The 25,424-nt window shown below is 46.4% G+C and overlaps 1 protein-coding gene across 5 annotated transcripts in view; it reads left to right on the top strand.

Annotated features, from left to right (window-relative positions):
• Nucleotides 1-25,424, top strand: part of Myof (myoferlin) — a 150,386-nt gene that overhangs the window by 19,172 nt on the left and 105,790 nt on the right. For all 5 annotated transcript variants that reach the window (XR_008223175.1, XR_008223176.1, XM_052762975.1 and 2 more), the window contains exons 2-3: nucleotides 4,531-4,586; nucleotides 7,458-7,549. Coding sequence is in view for 3 of the 5 variants with exons in the window: in XM_052762975.1 (XP_052618935.1) it covers nucleotides 4,531-4,586; nucleotides 7,458-7,549 (148 nt within the window). In the remaining 2 variants the exon portion in view is untranslated. The remainder of the gene's footprint in view (nucleotides 1-4,530; nucleotides 4,587-7,457; nucleotides 7,550-25,424) is intronic.

The raw sequence follows: 25,424 nt of genomic DNA on the forward strand, positions 1-25,424 counted from the left end.
GTGTGTGTGTGTAGAAAGACAGGGGCAGAGAAAGAGACATGTTTTGCACAATCACATGCCTATTGTGATTGTGCACTTGCAGGTCTGAAGTTTGACATAGGGTGACAGTGTTGTCTGAAGGCTGAAGTTTTGGGGATGTGGCTGGAAACTCATGTCCAGAGCTTCTATTGTATCTTGAGGTAGAATTTCTTCTCTGGGGAACTTCAGATTTACTTTTTGGACTTCAAAGTGTTTAGATGAGGACCACCTCCATGATGAAGAGTGTGATGGTGAATACCAACTGTAACTTGACTGAATCTAGAAGCATGAGGGAGACAAGCCAGGAGAGGTCTGTGAGGGATTTCCTAGACTGGGGTAATCGAGAAAAGAACACTCAAACTCAATGTGGATGGTGTTATTCCAAAGCTGAGGTTCCAGAATGAATATAAAGGAAAAAAGAGCCAAGCACCAGCGTCCATCTTTCTCTGCTTCCTGAGAGCAGGAGCAGTGTGACCAGCCACCTCAAGCTCTGGCTGCCATGATGGACTGTCTCTGGATTGTACACCAAAGCGACTTCTTCAGTGGCTTTTGTTGGGTACATTGTCACAGCCACAAAGAAGTAACTAAGAGAGAAAGTAAATCTTTATTCTGATCCAACTGACTGTAAAACTCGAAGTCCAGCCGGGCGGTGGTGGCGCACGCCTTTAATCCCAGCACTCGGGAGGCAGAGCCAGGCGGATCTCTGTGAGTTCGAGGCCAGCCTGGACTACCAAGTGAGTCCCAGGAAAGGCGCAAATCTACACAGAGAAACCCTGTCTCGAAAAACCAAAAAAAAAAAAAAAAAAAAAAAACTCGAAGTCCACCTGCCCATCACAACTGGCCTCTGTGCACAGCTGGAGCAGGCTGGTCAGCCTTGAGTTCTCTGTCAGACCTTGTCTGCAGGGTCTGTCCTAGATTCATTTCTGTTAAAATGCTAAAATATCCTGACAAAAAGCAACGCAGAGGAGAAAGGGCGTATCATAGGTTATAGCTCCAGGTTACAGTGCATTGTTGGGTGACAGGAACTTGAAGCAGCTAGTCATAACACATCCACAGTCAAAGGCCTGAAGAAGTTAATGCTGTTGGCTGGCTTGCTTTCTCTATTTTATACACTTCAGGACATCATACCTAGGGAACGCTTCTGGATATCTGGGTCTTCCCATATCAATGAATTTAATAAGAGAATCCCCCCCAGACACACCCACAGGCCAAGCCAAGGTACACAATCCCTTGAGACTCTCTTCCCAGGTGATTTCTGGCTGGGCCAAGTTGACAGAGTTAGCCATTACAGGGTCTGACACAGTACGAACAGGGAGCAGCAAAGGAATTATTCTGTGAAAACAGACAGGGGTGTCTGGTTCTCTGGCACGGAGGCTGGCACACCCCTTCAGCTTTTCAGAGCTGAGCCAGAGACAGGCTCCACTAATCAGAAACAGGAAACATCCCGAAGAATGCCTCCAGCCATGGTCCAGAGTGTTCTGCTTTTGAGTCTGTTGTTTTGTTCTGGGATGAAAGTGCTCAGTTCCTTTCCAAAGGAAGGAACCGTTATCTTAATAACTGCAGAGGTGGCAGCCCACCAATGTAGGTGATGGGGAGAAGGGAGAGGGCATTTCCGGCCATTTAATCTGATGTCCAGAGTCTGCAACTCTGACCTTTGGTGGGAAGAAAAGAAGCAGAATACACTGAATAGAATAAATACCTGCCTGTGGCTACTGATAAGAAATTATTTTTTCTACTTTTTTTTTTTTTGGACTAATCAGATGTATTCAACTTTTATACAAATCAGAACCCCCTCATTGGGAGAGATCCAGCTGAGTTTCTCCAGAAGGAGAGGAGCCGATGCCTACTCTTTCCTGCTTCCTTGTTTGTTGGGAAGCTGGCAGAGAGCAGGGATTAAATATAAGGTCTTGGAATCACCTAGGCCTGGCTAGAGGCCTTCTTCCTAGCTCTGTGTCCTTGGGTAAGAGTTCCGGAAAGGAGCCTGTAGAAGCTCAGCAATGCCTGGCTCTCACTGAGTCCTCTGTCTCCACCCTCAAGGCAACGCCTTTAGCGTGTGTGTCATGTGACCAGCCTGGAATCTACTGGAAGTTCCAGGTGAATAGCTCCACCTGGTTTGTGGTCAGCCAGCTTCTGTTTAGCTTTGCTGAATATCCATTGTTCTCAATCAACATCTGCCTGGGTTAGGGTCACTGACTATCCATTGTTCTCAACATCTGCCTGGGTTAGGGTCACTGAATATCCATTGTTCCCAACATCTGCCTGGGTTAGGGTCACTGAATATCCATTGTTCCCAACATCTGCCTGGGTTAGGGTCACTGAATATCCATTGTTCTCAACATCTGCCTGGGTTAGGGTCACTGAATATCCATTGTTCTCAACATCTGCCTGGGTTAGGGTCACTGAATATCCATTGTTCTCAACATCTGCCTGGGTTAGGGTCACTGAATATCCATTGTTCTCAACATCTGCCTGGGTTAGGGTCACTGAATATCCATTGTTCTCAACATCTGCCTGGGTTAGGGTCACTGAGTATCCATTGTTCTCAACATCTGCCTGGGTTAGGGTCACTGAGTATCCATTGTTCTCAACATCTGCCTGGGTTAGGGTCACTGAATATCCATTGTTCTCAACATCTGCCTGGGTTAGGGTCACTGAATATCCATTGTTCTCAACATCTGCCTGGGTTAGGGTCACTGAATATCCATTGTTCCCAACCTCTGCCTGGGTCATGTGCTCAGCAGCATGTGTTGGATGTTTTGGGGGGTAACGTGGTTTTCCTCATTGGCTTATGAACTTCCGAAAGTCCTTAAGGCTGGATTCTAATATCCTCTTTCCTTCATCGGCTTGTATCAGCTGAATGAAACCGCATGGAACCCAGGTTCACACTGTCTCCTGCCATAACCTTCCTATACAGCCTCTACCTCCTCTCATGCCCCTCGCTTCCAGACAACGGGTGCTGTACAGTGTCCCCAGATGTGACTCATTGCCACTTCCCCAGGTGAGCTTTTCTTCAGTCCCACCTTGTCATTCAACCCTGACTCACCTCTTCTTCCTCTGTGAGGTCTTTTCTAGTACCCAAGCTTGACATCACCTCTCTTCCCTCTGAATTTTCACTTTCTGTATCCCTTGGATGACAACTGAAACCATCTTTCCCTCATCAGTTACCTCTGGACACACTCTTCCTAGACCACCTGACAGCCAAGAGCACATACAGGAGGTCATTTTGTATCTCCCTCAGTGTCCAGTTTAATGCCTAGCAAGTGGTATTTAAAAAAAAAAATTGCTGGGTGGTGGAATGAAGGAGTTAATTTATGTTTGTGGAAGACCTCACTTAGAGAACCATTGATGTGAGGTGCCTTGGCCTGAGCTGCCTGGTCATTTCTCCCATGATTTCTCCTCCTCTAGGAGGGAAGCTTAGGAAAGAAAGCCAGCTGGACCATGTGATGCCCACTCAAGCGGAAAAGTGAATGCTTAGCAGAGTGAGGGTCATGACTCACAGTGTTGCTATGCTGAGGTCTAGGAAGAATGAGGTGGTTAGTCCCCCAGCCGGCTGTGAGCAGACTCGATGTAGCAAGCAGCTGAACAAAACCCACGACCTACATTCCTCAGCAGCAGAGCAAAAGCAATAGTTAAGCATGGTTCAGTGTGGCTGCCAATGTGTCCCCACCTGGGTTTAATCCTGAACCCTACCACTTAGTGACGGGGTGGCTTTGAAAATGTTATTTAACCTAATTTGTTTGACTATGAAAGCAGGGGATGACAATTGTAATAGTAAAAAATACACTGCTTCCAAGGAGATGAGATGATACTTTCAATGCATATGGTACTCAGAGAGGCAAGCTTTTATTTTGGTAAGTATTGGTGGATGGTCACAAGGCACTGACTGGATTTACCCTTTTTCTCATTAAGGTAGATGGACTTTCCAGGCTTGGACACAGAAAAAAGATCTTAAGTCTCAAAAGTGGTCCAAGTAGTGAAGGGAACCTCCAAGTCCTCCACTGGTCGTGGAGAGATAGACAGAACTCCTTTCTGGATGAGTGTGTGGATGAGGCTTTGGGAGGGAGCCCAGCTTAATTGCTAAGCCAAGTGTTGTCTTACCAACTTTGGAGCAATGAGGGCTTCCGAGTTGAAATCTCGGGGTTCCGTCAGACCCCACTGCCACCTGTGAGCTCACTGTATAATGTTCCATCCTCAGTGTGCTCATCTGCAGAATGGCCATCTCAGTGTCTGGTCCCTTGGATTGTTTCTGCAGCAAAGTGGAAATGCCGGTCGCGAGGGCTGCGTGAGGGAGAGCGGAGCAGAACAGCCCTTCCGTGATGTTGAATTCTTATTCCTTAGCTCCGTGTAGCTCTGGCGATGGGGGAAAACCGACCCAGGTGTTCCCCACACTGGCAGACAAAGGGGTAAATGGGTAGCATGAGAGGCTCTGAGGAATGGTTTTTAGGGGCGTCGAATGGACATGATCTTTAATTATTTCTAGTTGATTGACTCTCTTACTTTTTTTATTTGCAGATGAGAAAAAGAAAACAAAGAAAGTTGATAATGAACTCAACCCGGTCTGGAATGAGGTGACTTCATTGCCCTTTTCAACTTTATTTTAAAGGATAAGCTTTGTCCAATTGTCCCCTCTTTGGGTGGGGGTTAATGCTCTTCCTTGTAAGAAAATCTCTCCATGACACCCCCATCCATTCCAACTCCCTTCATGCCCCCCAAAGATCAGAGCGGCTCAGTGGTGGCCAGTACTTGTGCCCATTTCCTGAACACCAGAGATGTGTGCACAGAGCCTGGGCAGGAGGCGTGAGTCCTAGCCTAGCTCACTAGCCTGACCTATGACCCCCCACTTCTTTAGTACAACAGTGAACATTGGAACATCTCCAGTCTCGGAAAGCTCCATGTAAAACCATGTGGGCATGCCATTTATCAAAAGACAATCCCTTGATACTTCAAGTACCTAGCTGAGTAATGACTGATTTATGTGATAAAAGTAAAGTTCTCGAATAGAAATCATAGGACTTCGGGTAAATATTTGTCTTAGTTAGGGTTTTCATTGTTGTGATAAAACATGATGATCGAAAGCAACCGAGGGAGGAAAGGGTTTGTTTCAGTTTGCAGCTTCCATCATCCAGAGAAGTCAGGGCAGGAACTCAAGCAGGACAGGAGCCTTGGAAGCAGGAACTAACAGAGACCACAGAGGAATGATACTTCCTGGCTTGCTCCTCATGGCTTGCTTCCTTTCTTATAACACCCAAGACCACCAGCCCAAGGGTGGCACACAGTGAGCGGGGCCCTCCCACATCAATCATCAATCTAGAAAACACACCACAGGCTTACCTGTAGGCCAGTCTGGTGGAGACATTTTCTCAATTGAGGTTCCCTCTTCCAGAATGACTCTGGCACAGCTGGGCATAGTGGTGCATGCCTTTAATTCCAGCACTTGGGAGGCAGGGGCAGGTGGATCTTTATGAGTTCAAGACTAACCTGATCTATTGACATAGCCAGTTCCAGGACATCCAGATCTATAGAGAGAGACCCTGTCTCAAAAGAAAAAAAAATCGTTCTCAAAAACACAAAAACAAAATGATTCTGGCTTGTGTCAAGTTGGCACAAAACTAGCTAACACAGAATTACAAAAGAAACTTTGACTTAACTCTCTAGAAGAGTGGTTCTCAACCTGTGCATTGTGACCCCTACAGGGGTCACATATCGGATATCCTACATAAATTTACATTATAATTCATAACAGTAGCAAAATTATAGTTATGAAGTAGCAACAAAAACAATTTTATGGTTGGAGGTCACATGAGGAAAAGTATTAAAGGGTCTCAGCATTAGGGAGGTTGAGAACCATTGCTCTAGAAACAAATAGTTAACTTGTATATGTGTAAGCAATTGCTTTCTCTATGAACATATTTGATGTCTGAAATACTATTATGCATCATAAATTAATGTGTTTTCTTATGCTATTTATTCTTACTATTATATCCCAAGCATGTATTAGTATCATTTAACTTAAAAGTATTTTCGTGGCTGTGTAATATTCTACTGACCGGAAGTCATGTAGATTATTTACATCCCCTACACAAACTCACTCTCTCTCTCTCTCTCTCTCTCTCTCTCTCTCTCTCTCTCTCTCTCTCTCTCTCTGTTGACTTTACATTTATTTTATAAGTGACTCCGAGTTTAGTGTTTTTACAGACAGATGAAATGTTTCATTCTTCCCACAGAGTAGGAATTTCCCAGTCTGACTAATTTTTTGATGACCAGTCTCATTGTTTCATTCAAAAGCTGGACTAAACCTCCCTGGACCAGAGCAGTGTCTTTGTTATTTTCCCTGAGTCATCAGAGGAGACTTCCCTTTCACCCATCCCAAATTCTTCCCTCTGCCAACTTCTTTTAATATGTCTAAATATAAAGACCATAGCTGGGCATCAGTGAGGTGAAGCTGTGAAACCTCTGAGAAACCCTGCTGGTCTGCAGGCTGTGAGGAAGTCTACTCTCTGTAACTCACAACACAGCCAGCTGAACCTTAAGACCCGTGAGAGCAAGAGACCCCTGGTACCTTGTGCACTCCTAGTACTTGGCATGGAGCTCCAAGGATAAAACAAAGCAAAACCACATTTGCATGCTTTCATTGCTTCTGAGATGGACTAGTCTGACATGCCTGTCAATCGCATGACCCAAGGAGAGAGGTTTGCTGTCATGTGAGGTCATTACCCACCTTCCTCCATTTTGTTCCCAATGTGTTTCCCCCTTCATTTTACAAATGTAGTGGACAAGTAAGCCTTCTACCTGCTGTTTTGTAGCTGAAACCAAACCTCAGTGAAATGCCAGCCCCACACTCCTTGGGATTGGTGGGTGTGTTCTCATAGGAACTGTGAGACAAACTTCTCCTTCTACTCCAAAGCTACTACAAGGAGGCTCAAACTGCTTACTTGGAATAATCAGTCGATTACCTAGTCAATCAAAGGCATCCATGGTGCTTTGCATCTATTATTAGAAAACAAGTTACTGGATTAAAGTGAGAAGCTGAGAAAAAACAACAACTGGATAAATCACAGCACTGACCACAGTGGGCTTAAAGTGCATCTCAGAGGATGGGTTTCTGGGCTAGTCATTACTGTTCAACAGTAATGAATAAAAAGCACAGGGTTTAAAAATAACCAATGAAGGAAGTATTTTCTCAACAGTTGTGGTAGGCGTTAAGCTCACTTTTCTGACCGTGAGTCAGAGGTTTGATGACCCAGCTACAGCCCCAAGATCTAGAAAATGGGAAGCCAGGAGTGGCTCACACATTCCCTGAATCTCTTTCTAATATGTTTTTTCCATGACCCAAACTATAGAATTTGGTGATTCAAAAGATTGTTAGTGAAGATTACTGCCCAGTATATCTTATATTCTCTTTAACAGCCTTTTTGTTTTCATAACCTTTCTGTGAACAGATTTTGGAATTTGACTTGAAGGGGATACCACTGGACTCTTCGTCTTCCCTTGTGATTATTGTCAAAGATTTTGAGACAATTGGACAAAATAAGTAAGTTACTTCCAGAGACTTTTATCATTTTACATATTGTGGTAGTTTGAATGTAATTGGCCCACATAATCTCACAGGGAGTGGCACCACTAGGAGGTGTGGCTTTGTTGGAGTGGGCATGGCCTTAGTGCAGGAAGTGTGTCACTGTGTGGGTGGGCTTTGAGGTTTCCTGTGCTCAGGATACTGCTCAGTGTCTCTGTTGACTTCCTGTTGCCTGCAAGATGTAGCACTCTCAACTCCAGCATCACATCTGCCTGCACGCTGGCATGCTCCCTGTCATGATGATAATGGACTGAACCTCTGAAACTGTAAGCGAGCCATGCAAGTTAAATGTTTTCTTTATAACAGTTGATGTGGTCATGGTGTGTTTTCACAGCAATGAACTCCTAAGACACATATTATCTTACTATTATTTGTTTTGTTGAATTACATATTATAGCATTTTTACTAACAAATCCATAGTATTTTTAATATACTAGTGCTTCAGTTCCATACCCCCAATCTCTTACCCCTTCATGAACCATGTCAGCTGAGTGCTGCAGCCAGTGAGGGCCAGTTCTCCCTAGTGTTGCAGCCAGTGAGGGATGAGGCCAACTCTGTGCAGCCCTATCCTCTCGGCTTTCAGTGGTAACGGGAGCCACGGTTATTCAATCACAGAACTTTTCTCCAGTGACGGCTACAGCATTCAACACTTAGCCGTCACCAGTCTGTCTCACACCTTCTCTGCCACTTGTACCTCTCACCTCTAGTCATTTACCTGAGTTGTAGCCATGTTAGCTCTAACAAAGATCCTTTCTCTGATTGTGTATGCTTTGCTAGTGTGTGTACGTACTTGTGTGTGTGTGTCTGTGTGTGTGTGTGTGTGTGTGTGTGTGTGTGTGTGTGTGTACATGCCACAGTATGCATGAAGTCAGGGAACAAATGGTGGGAGACAGTTCTCTCTTTTCACCACACACACATGTGTGTTGTGCATTCCCCAGTCAGACACATGTGGAGGCCAGAGGCCGGCACTGGGATGTCTTCCTCAACTGCTTCACTACTTCATTTTATTTTATTCTTAACTTTTTATTTATTCTTTGTGGCTTTCACACCATGCATCTCAATTCCATTCATCTCCCCATCCCTTTGTATTCACCTTCTGCCCTTGGAACTTCCCCACACACCCAAATAAAATAAAATAAAATAATTTAAGAGAAAAAAGAAAAAGAAAAAGAAAAATTGCACCATGGAGGCTGTATTTGGACACAGTGAATAACACAATTTACCCTTTAGTCCATATATCTTTTTTTGTTTTTTTTTTTGTTTTTTTTTGTTGTTTTGGTTTTCGAGACAGGGTTTCTCTGTGTAGCTTTGCGCCTTTCCTGGGACTCACTTGGTAGCCCAGGCTGGCCTCGAACTCACAGAGATCCACCTGGCTCTGCCTCCCAAGTGCTGGGATTAAAGGCGTGCGCCACCACCACCCGGCAGTCCATATATCTTTACTTGCAAGTGTTCATTGAAAAGAGTCATTGGTCTGGTTTGAGGACCCTGGTTTCTGCCACACTATTGATACCAGGACCTCACTGGGACTCCGGTTAGATACTCTGTTGTTGCCCTGTGTCATGAGATCCTGCAGATCCAAAGCAGACCAGCCCATTCCATGCTCCAGCAGATCGTAGAGGGGGTGGATTCTGGGGTGCCCTCATAGCCCTGGTTCTGGGGCTGGGTGGTTGCAGGGTTGGTTAGCTCGCCAGCTCTTCCCCTATCCTCACCACCAGGGTGAGCTCTCCAACACTGCCCTGGTTAGTTCACCCTAAGCAGCAAGGAGCAAGGAGTGGGGCCGGTTCTCCTGCTTTCATGGCCTCAGGGCAGGCTCACCCACACCAGCTCTACTGAATGCCTCATGACCACTCTCATGACCTCAGGACCAGTTCTCCCACTTGCCACAGTGGGACACGCACATGCACGCACGCACGCACGCACGCACTCACTCACGCACGCACAGGACATCTCTCCCTCACCCACTATAGCAGATGAGGCGGGTGGGACCAGATCTCCTACAATCACATTCTCAGGGCTGGCTTACCCCCCCCCCCCCCCCCCCCCCCCCCCCCCCCCCCCCCCCCCCCCGCCGTCAACAAGGTCAACTCTACTGTGCTGCCCAGGGGAGGTGAGCCCACTCCCCTGAGTGCTGCTGATGGGGAGGGGCAGGGCCAGTTCTCCCTAGTGTTGTGGACAGTGAGGGGTGGGGCCAACTCTGTGCAGCCCTATCCTATCAGTGGTAACAGGAAGGACAGATCTATACAGACAGCGGCAGCAGCAGGGCCACAGACCCAGACACAGGTGTTGGCAGCAGCTCAGGCCCGGATATCACCATGGCCCTGAGTGACAAGCAAGCAACCTACCTCATTCTGCTCCTCACTGCCTTCTTCGCCTCTTCAGATCTGCCTCTCTCCATAGGACATGAACCATCCTGTCTGTCTGTCTGTCTCTGTCTGTCTCTGTCTCTCTCTCCCCCTCTCTCTCTTTCCCATACCCCACCATGTATTTGCTCACTATAATGGTGCTCCGGTGGCAGGCCCATGTTTTCCCCTCTCAGACAGGTCACCCTGGGCAGATGTGTGTGTTTCCTCCCACTCACTCTTTTTGTTTTCTTGTGTATTTTACGAGACAGGGTTTCTCTGTGTAGCCTCGCTGTCCTGGATCTCACTCTGTAGACCAGGCTGGCCTCAAATTCACAGAGACCAGCCTGCCTCTGTCTCCTGAGTGCTGGGATTAAAGGCGTGTGCCACCACCTCCTGGCCCCTCCTGCTCAGTCTTAATGACCTCATTTTACTTAAGAAAAAAAAAATTTTTTTTGGAGGCAGGGTCTCTCACTGAATCTGAGACAAGCTGACAAATACACATCCCATTCAAATTCAACTTCCTGCTACATTTCTGTTCTAGTGTCTCGTTCATCTTTTAAACTCATCAGATCTAAACCAGACTGCCCACTTTACTTACTGCCTTTTTGAGTTTCCAAGAGGGAGGGCCCTGTTGGTACCCATGAGCTACTGAAGCATGTCTTCTAGATAAAACTTCTCAAGTACAGCTAGCTCCACAAGGCAGGATGGAATTCACCTCATTCCTGAAGCAGGACATTGGTCTCAAAGACTCGGAACCCAGTCTTGGGTTCATAACTCTGAGTAACGGAGTCCTTTGATGAGGCCATAACTCATGGGAAGGCAGGTTACTCTCAACTATGATCATAAGGTGTCATTGTTTATCAGGTCTACTGCCACATTAAAAACAGATTTGGGGGAGGAGGGAGGACAGGGGAATCCATGGTTGTTATGTAAAACGAATAGAAAATCTCTTAATAAAAAGAAAAGAAAAAAAACAGATTTGGGAGAAAAGGAGAGCCCAATGTTCAATCCACATGAGTCATAAGAAACACCTTGACGTTCAGTGTTAGTGCATTTAAAAACGTAAGACTTACCTCAGGCACATTTGGCCCAATCGGAAGGCTGTGTTGAGAGGAATTAGGGAGCTGAGAGTGAAACCACATGCTCTGGTTCGCTTGGCTACCTCCTGGAACAGTGATTACTAGTGCCTGATTTGCTGTCTGTGGGGGCGTGGCTTAGACAGTAAATTCTCTGGTCAACATAATTGTTGGGGTCTTTTGCTCAGTGGTGTCAGGGAGTCTTGACAGACATCTGCTCCCTAGATAGTGCTTTGTTAGGGAGTGTGTGTGTGTGTGTGTGTGTGTGTGTGTGTGTGATACACTCTCAGTTTGAAAACGTGTGGTCAGAGGCTGACATTGAAATGTCTTCCTCAATGTTTTTCCACTTTTGTTATTATTAATATTAATTATTATTATTACTATTTGAGACAGTGTCTCTCACTAAATCTGGGGTTTTCTGGTTAGACAAGGCTAGATGGCCAGTGAGCCCCAGGACCCACTTTGTCTCTGGCCCCCAGCATCAGGGTTATATTACCGTCAAACCTGGCTTTTTATATGGGTTCCAGTGGTCCAAACTCATACTTGTGTACCATGCACCTTACCCACTGACCATCTGAATTGCAGACCTTTTAAAATGTACTCTATCGCCGGGCAGTGGTGGCGCACGCCTTTAATCCCAGCACTCGGGAGGCAGAGCCAGGCGGATCTCAATGAGTTCGAGGCCAGCCTGGGCTACCAAGTGAGTTCCAGGAAAGGCTCAAAGCTACACAGAGAAACCCTGTCTCGAAAAACCAAAAAAAAAAAAAAAAAAAAAAAAAATGTACTCTATCACTTACTCAGGCACTTTGCAACTGAAACAGTTTTTTAAAATTGTAGAAGTATATTCTAATATGGAATGTTCTGATCCTACCCACTCTCTTAGACTAAAAACCAATGTAATATTTTGTTTGTTTGCTTGGAGACAGGGTCTCGTGTAACCCAAACTGGTCTCAAACTTGCTGTGTGGCAGGAGATGACCTTGAACTTTGGGTTTTTGTGCTCACACTTCCTGAGTGCTGGGATTATAGGGATGCCCCACCACACCCAGCTCCATTCTAGCCTTTCAAGGTTATGTTGCATATCTTAGTTTTGAGCCATTATATGAACAGTAATCTTCCCCCTCAACCTCCAGAGAAGAGTTTTAGTTCCCATAATTCAGCGTTCTGGAGAAGTGGTTAGGAGAGCCCCACAGCAGCCTCCGACTGTCGCTGGCAGTATGTACATCCTTCTCTCCCTCTCTCTGCAAATGGATTCATTGTCAGTGTTCTAGACAAGCCCCCTCCGATAGGAATAGCTAGATAGTGCACATGCACCTTAACGTTTGTTTCCTAGTGATTACATTAGCAAAATGAAAATGAAATGAGAGAAATTGATCCTACTGTTTTAACCCAGCATATCCAAGATGGCGTCATCTCAGCCTGGGATCAGTATGCCTGAAATCGTCAAGATAGTGCCTGTACAGCCTGTGAAATCCACCCTACACTCTGCTTACTTCTCACTCCAAGGGCTGTGCTTGTGCATTTCTAGACAGAGTGGTTGTGCAGTGTCTCTCTGAATCTCTACATTCTTTTTTTCCAGTCTGAACAAAGGAAATATGATAAGTTCTGTTATAAGAGGACCCATATCTTGGGGATTCTGCACATCTTGCTTAGATACAAATTTCTATAAACAACTGTTTATTGCAGGAGTTGGGGAGGGCATGCTGTGTCACCGTATCTCTCCTTCTACCATGTGGGTACCAGGGATCTAACTCAGGTAGTCAGGTTTAGCACCAAGCGCCTGTATCTGCTGAGCCTTCTCTTCATCCTTGTTTTTGTTTTGTTGAGATATGATCTCATGTAGCCCAGGCTAGCCTCTTAACCCCCTCTGTAACCGAGGGTGATGGTCAAGTTCTGGCCCTTCTGCCTCCCCTCCCAAGTGCTAGATTACAGGCATGCACCACCATGCCCAGTTTTATGCGATGTTAGCGATTGAATGCATGCCACGCAAACACTCTACTCCCTCAACTGTATCAACAGACCGTGGCTGAGATATGCTGCTCTTGTTTCTGAGTGTAAAGAGCAAACGAGAACATGCTCACTATAAAGATTACATGAAGTACATGTTCACTATACAGACCAGATGAGCAGAAACAGGTCAGTTCTAGACAAAACATAAAGCTGGTCCTCATCACTCTTTTCTTCTTTCCTCCCCCTTTTCCTCCCAATGACTAAGGTACCCAATGTCCTTGACTTCCTGGGCTCCCATGGGGTACCCACCCAGCCTGCCCTTCTGGTTGTGCTCTGTACTCTCTACGAGTTCTTTTCTTCATAGAAATTCACCTCCTCTGTGGCTCCATGGTCTTCAAGGTCCCACATTAGGTGCTGTCTGAAAACCTCAGCTGAGTGATGCTAAATGGGTGCTAGGAGGTTACAGGTTGTCTTAGTTATGATTGCTGTGATGAAACACCGTAACCAAAAGTAACTTGGGGAGGAAAGGGTTTATTTCACACACAGTTCCTTTCAACAGTTCATCATCAAAAGCAGTGATGGCAGAAACTCAAACAGAGCAAGAACCCGGAGGCAAGGAGCTGAGGCAGAGGCCATGGAGGGGTGCTGTTTACTGGCTTGCTCCTCAAGGCTTGCTCAGCATGCTTTCTTATAGAACCCAGGACCGGTACCCCAGGATGGCCCCACCCACAATGGGCTGGGCCCTCCCCCTTTCAATTACTAATTAAGAAAATGTCCTACAGCCAGATCTTACAGAGACATTTTTTCAATTGATTCATCCTGGGTCAAATTGACATAAAACTAGCCAGCACACAAGTCATCATCTCAGAAACACTAAGTTTTAGATTGAGGTCCACTCACCTGAAAAAATGGACAAAATTTTTTTTAGTCTGTATGGTCCCATCATGGGGGCAGGTTTTTGTTGTTGTTGTTGTTGTTGTTGTTGTTGTTTTAATGAGATCATCTCTCTGCACTGAAGATATCTCTCCGTATAGTTGCTTACTGTTTTGAAATTCTGGCCTGCATCAGCTCAGCATGGATCAGAGGATGCTTTTCCATCATCCCTGTACTTATTCTACTAAGAGCATGCCCAGAACCGTGCATAACCTTTGGCTTTCTAGACATTTCCACCAATCCAAAGATACATCCAGAGATGGATCTATGCCGGTCAAATTACCTGTACATTTTAGGAGGGAAAGACATTTGGGAATAAGTTGTATGCTTGTGCAAAGTATCTGTGCATTTGGCTTTTCTGCTAGGGATTTAGCCTTGGGGATCTGCTGGTTGCCCAGGGAGGGGAGGCTTTTCAGGGTGGGGCTGAGGGTTTTTCTGCCAGTTTGAGGATGTTCTCTGTGCTGATTTACCTGTTGCCATGGAGACCGGCAGTACAAGCACAAGTTCCCACTTGGCTTCTGCTGCTGTATTGCTTAGGGCCTGTCAGCAAACAGTGCCAGGCAGCCTGGACTGGCCTGTGTGAGGTGGCCACACCCACAGGGATTAGCCAGGTGGTCCCAGCATGCTGTGCATTGACTCAGCAGCAGCAGGGATATTGCTCCAGGCTGGGAGCCAATGGGTTGCTCTATGCCGCCTCTAGCCGGCCCCACTTCAGTCTGAACTGAATGAGGGCAGGAGAAGAGCCGAAAGCTTCATGCTCACAGGAGGCACATGAAGGGATATTTTTAGAAGTCCATTCTGAGATGTCAGAGTGGAATGATTGGTCCAGACAAAAGATAGTTCCCTCTACAGACAAGCAATGGCCTCACTTGGTAAGGACTTAGCTTAGCAGAGACCAAAGGCTAGCCCAGGATCCACAAATAGGTACCCAATAAGCCAGGGCCTTTCCTCAGAGTGGTTTGGTAGCCTGCTCAAAGCTCACTCAGCAGGCCTGAGATGGAGTCAGGTCATTTTCATACAGACTTAAAGTTTTGACTTTTTGTTGTTGTTGTTGTTACTCTGGAAACCTCGGACCTGTTGGAACAAGACTGTAGGTAGAATGACAGATTCTGTCTTTGCTAAAATAGAAGCAATTTTTCTCCCTATTTCTAAAAAAAGAGACAACCCTTTCCCACAAAAAAGTTGACCACTCTTGGTGTCAAGAGTATTGGTGCCTTTCCTGGGCTCCTTCTTTAAGATGGCCTGTTTGTGCTGTTAGATAGTAAGTCATTTATGCTCGTATATGGCACTGGTCAAAATGTGGTCCAAGATAGTTTTGCATCTTAGTTAATCTTCATACCAACCTTAGAGTAGAGGACACTTGAGTCAGAGAGGTTGAGGACTCTGATCTTTGTCATCCACTGGAGTTCCAACAGAACAAAGGCCTGGTTCCTAGATGGGCAGGAATGAGAGAGATTGCCAGGTCCTCAGATGCACATTCATGCATGTGCACACATGTCCATTCAAAAAAGAACCCAGGAGGAAACGGCACCAAGGAGGGTGTCTACATCTCCTGCCTGCTCTGCATGGGATGCTCTTTCCCTTACACTGAAAATGTGACGTCTTGCCGTGGGTCCTCGGCCACTCTGATCACCAAACCATAGCACAGGAGCCACGCCTCTCACTGCGTTACTGCCCTGTCCTGTGCAGCTCTGAATGAGTATGGCAGTGATGTGGGGAAGCAGATATTAGGCCAGGTCTGAGGTCAGTGCTCAGCATATGTGCTGAGTGAACAAGTGTGTTTATGACACTACTGCATGGGTGGCATTTAACATTTACAGTCACCTGTGGCTGTCATGTCAGCCCACTAGTAACAGGCCACTTTGTAGAATCTGTCTATCTCAGATCTCTGGAACAGTTCTCAGACAACTTAGTTTTGGCTACAAAAGGCTCAGGACAGTTAAAACACAAGGGACAGAAGTGTCCTCACAAAGCCAGTGCCCTTTCGAAGAGATGTAGAACTGAAGATTGAGCTCGTAGGAGGCAAGAGAACTGAAGCTAAACACTGATACCTGGAGACAACGAGGCTGGTTAGAGATCCGCTATCGGTCAGTAGGGAGTGGGCCTTGGGCAAGCTGCTTGCTGTCTCCCAGCATCAGGATCCCCATCCTTAAAGTGCCCATAGTTTAGCTTTAGTGAAGGCGATATTACAGGGAGCATAGTTACCCTGCAACCAGACACACTTATAAAACCGTGCACAACCCAGGTGGCGGTAGTTTTCAGACGTCAGATGCTCTTGACGTAGTGCTGTGGTCCTGAGCAAGGGAGAGGAACGATGGGAGCCAGCTGAGTACCCTAGTACAGTGCAGTGAGAGGGTCCAGGGCAGATTCCGGCAGTCGCTCAGAGTCGGAGAGAAGCAGGTAGGATTGTACAGATGCCCAGGAAGCTGTGGGGTCAAGAGGGGGAGACCTACAAAAAAAAAGAAAGGAGGGAAATAGCGCCTGACCCAGAGGGGGAGAGTGCCTGACCCAGAGGGGGAGAGTGCCTGACCCAGAGGAGGAGAGTGCCTGACCCAGAGGGGGATAGTGCCTGACCCAGAGGGTATTGCCATACATGTGAATGGTGGGTCAGTGCCAGTGTAGAGACTGAAGAACATAGAGGTGTGTGTAGGCAGCAGAGACAAGGATGTTATAAACAGGATCGAAATTGGGCTGCTGGAGAATGAAAATGACAAGGTCTGAGATACAATGACCATAATTATCTCTGCAGGAACCTGTGTTTCGAGGGTTCTTTTCTCATTTGCATGAATGTACCCCCACCACATCCTGCCACCCCAACACACACACACACACACACACACACACACACACACACACACACAGACTGTAAAGTTAGCAATAGTGTCGGAATGTTGGTCCCTGGGCAAGGCTCTGATTTGCTATATTGTGCATAAGAAGGAGGTAACGGAAAGCCTAGTTATATACCGAGAAGGAAAATTACCAAGTTCTTGCATAAGAGACTGCAAAGGAGCCAGCTGCCTTATCCTAGGTTTAGGTGGGATTTCATTTTGCCACTTATTAGTTGGGTAACTCTTGAGAAGTTCCTTCATCTTTACAATGGGAACTACAGTACTTCCTCAGTTAAGGCTGGCTAGGGCACATTTGATATAATTAGAGAACCATTACTTCAACTTCCTGATGAACAATATAATCACTGTTTTTGTGGGTTTACAGAAATCCAGGGATTGGACTACAACTATGCCACATGTAGCTGCATTTAATCTTTGTAACAGTTCAGTCAGACAGTCACACCCTCAGTTGACCAATGAGAGAAACATGGCTCAAGAGGTTCAGCAAAGCACCGAGGGTCGCCCGGCTCCCTAAGTGGAAATGAGTGGAGTGAATTGGGGAACGCTAACATCCTCTTATCCCGAGGCCGGAACTGTTCATCTCCCTCCGAGTGGTGCACACATGCTCTAAGGTTGAGAGTCAGGATTCGAGAATGAGAGCGAGAGGACAGCCCAGCAGACACGAGTATGTACGTGTGCACACATGGTGTGGGGAGATATGAAATAGAAAACGAAAATGACAGATTTATGTTGTGCAATATCCCAACTTCCTGAGCCAAAGTGCTTTTCAACTGGAGAAGACAGAAAGACTGGCTTGGAAGGAAGCAAACTCTTTTCTGGGGCAAAGTGTAGTCCTGCTTGTGAGAAGTTTTGGTTCTGTGGTATGTCAAAGACCTTGCCTTCTAGCCCTTAATCCTGTTTTTTTCTCACAGCTCTGACTTCCTCCTGAGAATGACTGTCCTGTCCTCTCCTGAGGGTGCTTGGTGAGAGGTCAGCAGCTGTGGGCGCGACAGTTTTCCTTAAAAGAGAAAAGCTCTTAGGAAAAGTTTTCTTAAAAGAGAAAAGCTGAGAGCAGCCCTGCCAGCCATGGGAAAGCCTGAGCAGACGCAGGGGGACTGTGGAGTAGAATCCCTAGCTTGGGTTAAAAACAAAACCAACCAAACCCCAAAAGCCTGTATTTTCGGCAGAGCAGCACCAGTATGAGAAGACGAGCTGTTACTGATGAGTGTCTTTGAACACTGGAGAGATCTCAGAAACAGACAAACATGTCTGTGTATTTCTACAGCGTCTGGATTTATGGACTAACAGTAAAGTCATAAGGGATGGTGGCTTCGTTGGCAGTAGTTTGCCAGATAATCCCACTTTCCTTGATAGCTAGGACTGAGACAATCACAGGTTCTTTTATTCCAACCTTGATTACCAATATTAACTCTCAGATCACATGTTACACATCACACAATAAATGTCTATTTTTGTAAGTATATATGTATGTATGTATGCACGCATTTATGCATGCATGTTACATCATTACAGAGAGGCTACAAAGTGTTAAAGAGGCAAGGCATTTCAAAGAAATCCTGGCGGCCAAAGCTGGGAAGCTGATAGAAATGTGAGGGAGTCCTGTTGGGCGTGGGCCAGGTACCGAACCCAGCCGCACAAGAGGCTGGAGAAGCTGCTAGCTGTTGGTAATAGTCGGGCTGAAGGACCCAAGTGGAGCTGCAGCAGTGAGGTGAGAAGGACAGACCTGGTCTGGACAGATGGCCAGCTGAGCAGATGAATGGCCAGCAGGTTCAGATGGGTGAGCAGATAGACAGACAGACAACACCTCCAGTAAGCGGCATCAGCAGTGGGGACCCAAGGAAGCTGAAGGCCCTGGGACAGTTGGGAGTTCTCTGCCTGTCCATCCCTTGACCACATAGAAGGTAGTCAGATGGTGGTCACCATTACAGTGTCAGAAGTCCATCTCTTTATGGGGTCCAGGAGAGGGGGTTATATCCTTCCTCGGTCTAGCGTGCCTGGTAAGTTCTTGGTCCTGGTTTTTCTACTATGATTTTAATATGCCCATGTGGCCCCAGCGTCTCAATTGACATGAGCAATTTATATGGCCGCACCCTTTGTGCTCTCAGGAATAGGTCATTTTTGGGTCTGTGCTGTGAAGGTGGTGTTTGACAGATGATGCCATTCACGTGTCCCCCCCAGATGCAGAGTCATTCTGCTTCCTTGAAATGGATTCAAAAGCTGCCTGTAAATGGAATCTCTCAAGGCAAGATGCAGCCTAAAGAAACAACTATTTCACATGATACAGGAGTAACTTAAGGCAGTGCACAGTCCAATCCTAGTAAGAAACTGAACTACAGGACCTGAGGGAGGCCAATGTCATTCCTAAAAGTTCTGAGCCTCCATTTTGGTCATATGAGTAGGTCAGCATGGAGCATAGATCTTGAGAAAGATGTGCTGGGAAGTGAAAGAGAAAGGCATTTCATAATAGTAGCAGCCACAATGACCCTATTGCTCTTCAGAGGCCGATCTCTTGAGAGGAAGCTTTATAACATATAAACTACTTACAGTCACTGGACTATCTTTAATGACAGTGTCAGTTCACTCACTCATCCCACAAACACTCACTAATGCCTAACGCATGTCAGCAACAGCTGGAGGCACTGGGGACACCCCACACCTTTCACAGAGGTAATGTCTGATCAGAGGGCCAGGGCACAGTTCAGTGGAAAGACATAAGGGCCTGGGTTTGATTCTCAGCCCTGCAAAACAAAGTGAAAGAAAACAACTTCTTCCCCACACACTCGTTTGAATGGAGGGAACAGATAACCAACAAATAAATACATACACAGTCGCAGCAGATGATGAGATACAGGAAGGTCTTCGTAGCGGTTGGGGGTTGGTATAGACGTCCCATTCAGGGCTGAGCACTCATAGAACTTATTATTCTCAGCACTTTGACCGATTTGCATCTCTGCACTGACTGCTGTCCACTGCAGAGAGGCTTCTGGCCGAGGTTGAGGGCAGCATTAATCTATGGGTATAAGCATAAATATTTAGAAGGTAGTTTGACAACATGTTGTTTAGCAAAAACAACTGTAGTAGGTTCCTCTCTAGGCCTGGGAGGTCGCAGCCTTCATTTAACTGACAGTTTCCTTTGATATACAAAACCTTTTTAATTTCATGAGATCCTGTTTGTTGATTATTGGCCTTATTTCCTGAGTGATCAAAGTCCTGTCAAAAAAGTCCTTACCTATGTCTATATTTGTAAGTGTGCTCCTGTGCTGGGCAGTGGTGGTGCACGCCTTTAATCCCAGCACTCGGGAGGCAGAGGCAGGCGGATCTTTGTGAGTTCGAGGCCAGCCTGGTCTACAGAGCGAGATCCAGGAAAGGCGCCAAAGCTACACAGAGAAACCATGTCTCGGAAAAAAAACAAACAAACAAACAAAAAAAAAGGGTGCTCCCTAATTTTTTCTTTAGTAGTTTCATGTTGGTTTGTTTTTCAAGATTTCTTTTTTTTCTTTATTCATGTGCATATATGTTTGTGTAGGTGCTTGTACGCATGTATATGCAGAGGCCAGAAGAGGACAGCCTTGTCTTTCTATATCATTCTCTGCCCATTTCTTTGAGGCAGGGTCTCTCTTTGAATCTGGGGCTTTTGTTTTCTTGTCTAAGCTGGAAGCCAGCAAACCCCAGTGTTCCCTTATCACACGGGTTCTGCGATTTGAACTCTGGTCCTCATGATTGTGGAGCAGGTGCTATTAACCTCTGGGCCTTTTCTCCAAACCCTTGTTTGTTTGAGACTGTCTTGCTGTGTAGCCTGGGCTGACTTCAAACTCATGGCAATCTTTCTGTCTCAGATTCTGGAGTGCTAGGATTACAACATTTTCTAAGAAATCTTATATTCATGCCCACCTGCTCTGCCTCATGTCTTTTGGGATTTGGGCTGGGCATGGGTCTGGACCAGAGGTCCCTCTAAGTGTCCTCCCATGCTTTTCTTAGCTTCCTTTTCCAGAGTGGTTTCTGAAATAGTTAAAGCTGATTTTTAAGTATTTGACATGTTGTTTGGTTTTTTGTTTGTTTTATTTTGTTTTTCGAGACACAGTTTCTCTGTGTAGCTCTTGCTGTCCTGGAACTCACTCTGTAGACCAGGCTGGCCTCAAACTCACAAAGATCCACCTGCCTCTGCCTCCTGAGTGCTGGGATTAAAGGTGCGTGCCGCCACCGCCTGACTGTTGTTATTCTTTTGTCTCAGCACTATTAGATAAGATCTGTCATCCCCATTTATAGATACAGAATCTGGGAGCTCGGAGAAGTTAGTTTGTTCACAGGTGATAGTACAAAGTTGAGTCCAAATTAGTTAAGTTTATGTCTTCATAATCACTATACTGTGCTGTCCCCTTACCTTCTAAGGCCCACGTATGAATGGATGAAGGAATGTGTTTATGAATGATAAAAACTGATCTGATTCTGATGTCTAGGCAATTAGACAGCCAGAGTCTGGGAACCCCACTGACCTATTGCAGAAAGCAAGCATAGATTAAAACCCTTGAGCACCAAGAGAACAGAATTGGTCAAGTGGAAAGAGTAAAGTATCAGAGTACAGTCATTAATCACAGTTATATTTATTGTGTGTGTGTGTGTGTGTGTGTGTGTGTGTGTGTGTGTGTGTGTGAGTGTGTGAATACACATGCCATAATGCATATGAGGAGGTCAGAGGACAACTTGCAGGCGTCAGTGTTCTTCTTCCACCATCTGGGTACCAGGGATCAAATTCAGTCGTTATATTTGAAGGTAGCAGCCTTTATCTGCTGAGCCATCTCGCCTGCCTGACTATAGCCATTTGTAAGAAATAATATTGAGGGTGGGGAGTTGGTGAAGAGTGCAGAGAAGGCCTGCCCACGTCAGGTTTGGGAACATTGTGGAGGACCACTATGTCTGCGATTTTTTTTTTAAGCCCATGGTGCCTTTGAATGGCCAAGAAGAACGCCTCAGGGCTGTCTTTAAGAATCCTGGTCTGGAGCAAGAAGGGAAGGCCATGGGAAGAGTGTCTAGATACTGATGGAGTTCTGTTGACTACAGTTTATTCTGGGAGATTGTGGGAGCCCATTTTCAGGTTCCTCGTGGCTTTATCCAGCATGTCCGCATAGAGGATGATTAGGTCCACAGGCCTGAGTGCAGGTGTCTGAGATGGTCTGCACTTGGCTGTGCTGGGGGAGGAGGTCTTTTGCTCCACCCCTTGGCGTCTCTATAAAAACCCTGGGGCAGAGACAGTCAGGGCCCGTTGGAATAGGTTCCAGGCCCTCTAGAGGCTATCCTTTATTTTTTATCTGTTTATCTCTGCAATATAAATCCTTCTATCTAATATTTCCTGCTGCTCACACTCAAGAAAACTCTGGGGAGCTGTGGGGTTGGTGGGTAAACGCCCCACAGGAGATAACTAGATTTCTATACACATTTCTCAGCTATGACTCTACATGATCATATTGAATGATTTTGAAACACTTCCTGATTCTACTTTGCCAGCCACCTTCTCCAGGCCCCCATGAGAGTTCCTGGTATGAGACCATGAGTGTAAGAATCATCTGAAGGTTCTGAAGAGGTTAATGGTTAAGAGCACTTGCTTTTGTAGAGGACCTGGGTTCAGTTCTCAGCATCCACACAGTGGGTCACAGTTATCTGTAACTCCAGTTCCAGAGGCCCAAGCTCCCTCTTCTGGCCCCCATGGTCAATAAGAATGCATTCAGTGCACTAATTTACATGTAGGCAAAACACTCATACACATAAAATAAAAATAAAAGTAAAGAAAAAGAATCACCTTAAATAATCCCACTCTAGGCTCTGGGAATCTGCAGATACCTGCTGCTGCTGCTGCTGCTGCTACTGCTGTTTCTGGGACAGTTGGGGCAAGAATCACAGACCAGTGGGGATGGGCCCCTCTGGTGCAATTGAATCTGAGAACTGAGGGAGTGCCCTTTGAGGGGCATTTACCTTAGTAAGGGACTCTGGTGCTATGACCTGCTGTCACTGCTGTGTCCAAGAGGAAACTGTTCTGTGCCACGTGCTGAGGAAGAATACCCAGGGCCATCGCCACAGGTACAGGACGGATGAACTACAGCAGAGGAGAGAGATGGGGCTCAAGTCCCTACACAGCAAAGCCAAATGTGACCTCATAGCCAAGGGGCAGGAAGGGGTCAGTGGATGGAAAATTTATAAGAGGAAACTTCAGGGATATGGGGAATTCTGGCAAACCTAAAAGGATTCTTGCTGAAGGCAGGCCAGGGTATCCCCATGTCACAGTTACGTGGGAGATAGAGTCTGATAGTTATTAAAGGGGGTCAACCCGATATCCAGGGTGGCAGACCTGTTAAATTCAGTGGGTCCCTTGTCAGATCTGAACCTCGGAATGAAGCACACACTCTGCCTAGGAGAAGGGTCCTAGGAGAAAGCTGGGCTGTGCAAACCTTTTTCTGCTGCTTGCTTCTCCTGCCAGTCTGGTTTCTCTTAAGGGGTGGTGGTGGTGGTGGTTGATTTTTCTCTCCCTTGTTCTCAGGACGCAGGAGGAGCTTGATGGGCAGAGGCCCAGAGGAGGGAGCGGTGTGGGGAAGTGATACAAACCCCATGCAGGCCCAACCAAAATGACAAAGGCAAGCAGCCAGAGCCTGAACCTTCAAAGAATGGGATAGCATGGTCTCTCCAGATCTTCCACAGGAGACTTGGGGACAGCTTGGAAACTTTTTCTGTCACCAGCCCATTTGCAGGCTATGACTTCTGCCAGAGGATGGCAATCCTCTGGCTGTTTACAGTCCCTAGAGGCAGCAGCAGTGAGCGTATGATTTATTTTCCTTTCCTTTGTGAAGGAATTTCCAGCAGTCCCCATAGGCTGTGTCCCGGCTGTACAGAGAAGGGACCCGCTGTGCTGTTATGTGAGCTCCCTGCCACCCCCAGAGGCCCTCCGCCAGCAGAGTCCTTACTCACCACAGAGGCATGTGGCTGTAAATGTGGGCCCAGCCTGTGGGGAGAACATTTCCATTCCTCTTTTTAAAACCAATTGCATGTTTGCAGAGGAACACGGCGATGAAGAGGTTCTTAACTGACACCACGCAGCAAAGTTGACTAGCTTGGCTCTGCCCCCTCCCCCCTCCCCCACGTATAACATCTAGTCACCAGGTCATTCCCCTGGCTTAGAATTAGGTCCATGACAGGCATAGAGGCCTGTCAGTCACAGATGGAAGGGGCAGCGACCTGGGTTTCCTTCAGTGTCAGATGCACCTGGAGCTTGTTAGTTCCCCAAAGAGCTGCAGAGCCAGGGCCCTGGCATTTCTTCCGCTGTAGTTTCCTTTAGGGTCTGTGGCCCATCACTTGTAGTCTAGGGGGCTGTCCATAGGAGGCTCTTCCTTTTCTGTGAGCCACAGGGCAAAGCGCCCCCATTACCAGCACATCCCATCATCTTGGCCTAGTTACAGTATCATATTAGTAACAGGGAGGAAAAGAGGCCCTTGACTCAATGTCACCTCCTTTAAAGGAAATAAGCTTATGGTCAGACTGAAGTGTTCCTGTCCCTTGTGTAGGAGGCCAAGCTATCATTCCCCATGTTCTCATAGTTTTCCGTATCCAGGCAACGGCTCAGAAAACAGGCCTGGCTGGCTCTCCTGCAAGACTGGCCGGAGGCAGTCTTCCTTCAGTCCCCAGTCAAAGGTCTCAGGAGCTGCATCTGTTTACATCTCTCCTCCACTCAACCTCACTGTGAAATGTCCGAGATTATCTTCCAAGGCTCTAACAAAACACAGTCTCTACACGTAGTCTCTCATGCACTGGCACACAGACACAGACAGACAGACAGACGACAGACAGACAGACAGACAGACACACACACACACACACACACACACACACACGTGCAACAAGTTTTCTTTTACATGCCCCACCCCCACAATAAAACCATCAGAATTTTATGACAAGAAAGTAAATCTTAGGAAGCGGAACTCAAGCTTTTTAAAAGACGAAATTAAGTTTAGAGTTTGTAGTTTGCTACTTTTACTTTTCTCCATTCCTGCCCAGTCATCTGAGACTGCCCTCTCCTGGGGAAGGAAACCCAGCAGGCTGAGTCAGAACAGGTCATGAATCATTGAGCAGCATAAAAAGATTAACAGATGGGCTTTGTACATAATCAAGCCTGTTCTTTCCAGTTAGCCCCAAGTTCCATTGTCTGCTACTGTATTGTGGAACGTCGCTGTATTTTATGGTTCTGTTAGGGACTTCATCTTTGCCCCTGCACTGTGTGTAAATTAGTTTTGATCTGTGACATTATAGAGCAATAATTTTGAAGGCAGAAACCCTGCCTTTCATGAAGTTTCCAAAACAATTCTAGGAGATTCTAAACACACACACACATATCAAAAGTGGTAAAGTAAGAAGAGAAATATTTAATATATAGTAGTCCCCTAAATAGACCTGTATAGGACGCATCCTATGTGTAAGCCTAGCCTGTGACATTATTCACTTCTACCCATTTGTTTGCCAATAATACAATGGCTCCAGGAATGCAGGGACTAAGGCAAGGCCTCAGAGGGAGCTAGAACACAACGCTTGGGGTTACAATAGCAACTGTTCTCCACCTGGGTGACTTCGTCCTCCAGGACACTAGGTGATGCATCTGGTGGTCACAGCTAAAGGGACTGTCCTGGGCATCAAGTGGGTGGAGGCCA

The sequence above is a fragment of the Peromyscus californicus genome, unplaced genomic scaffold, assembly GCF_007827085.1.
Source record: "Peromyscus californicus insignis strain IS unplaced genomic scaffold, ASM782708v3 Scaffold_4__1_contigs__length_199733344, whole genome shotgun sequence".
Lineage (NCBI taxonomy): Eukaryota > Metazoa > Chordata > Mammalia > Rodentia > Cricetidae > Peromyscus > Peromyscus californicus.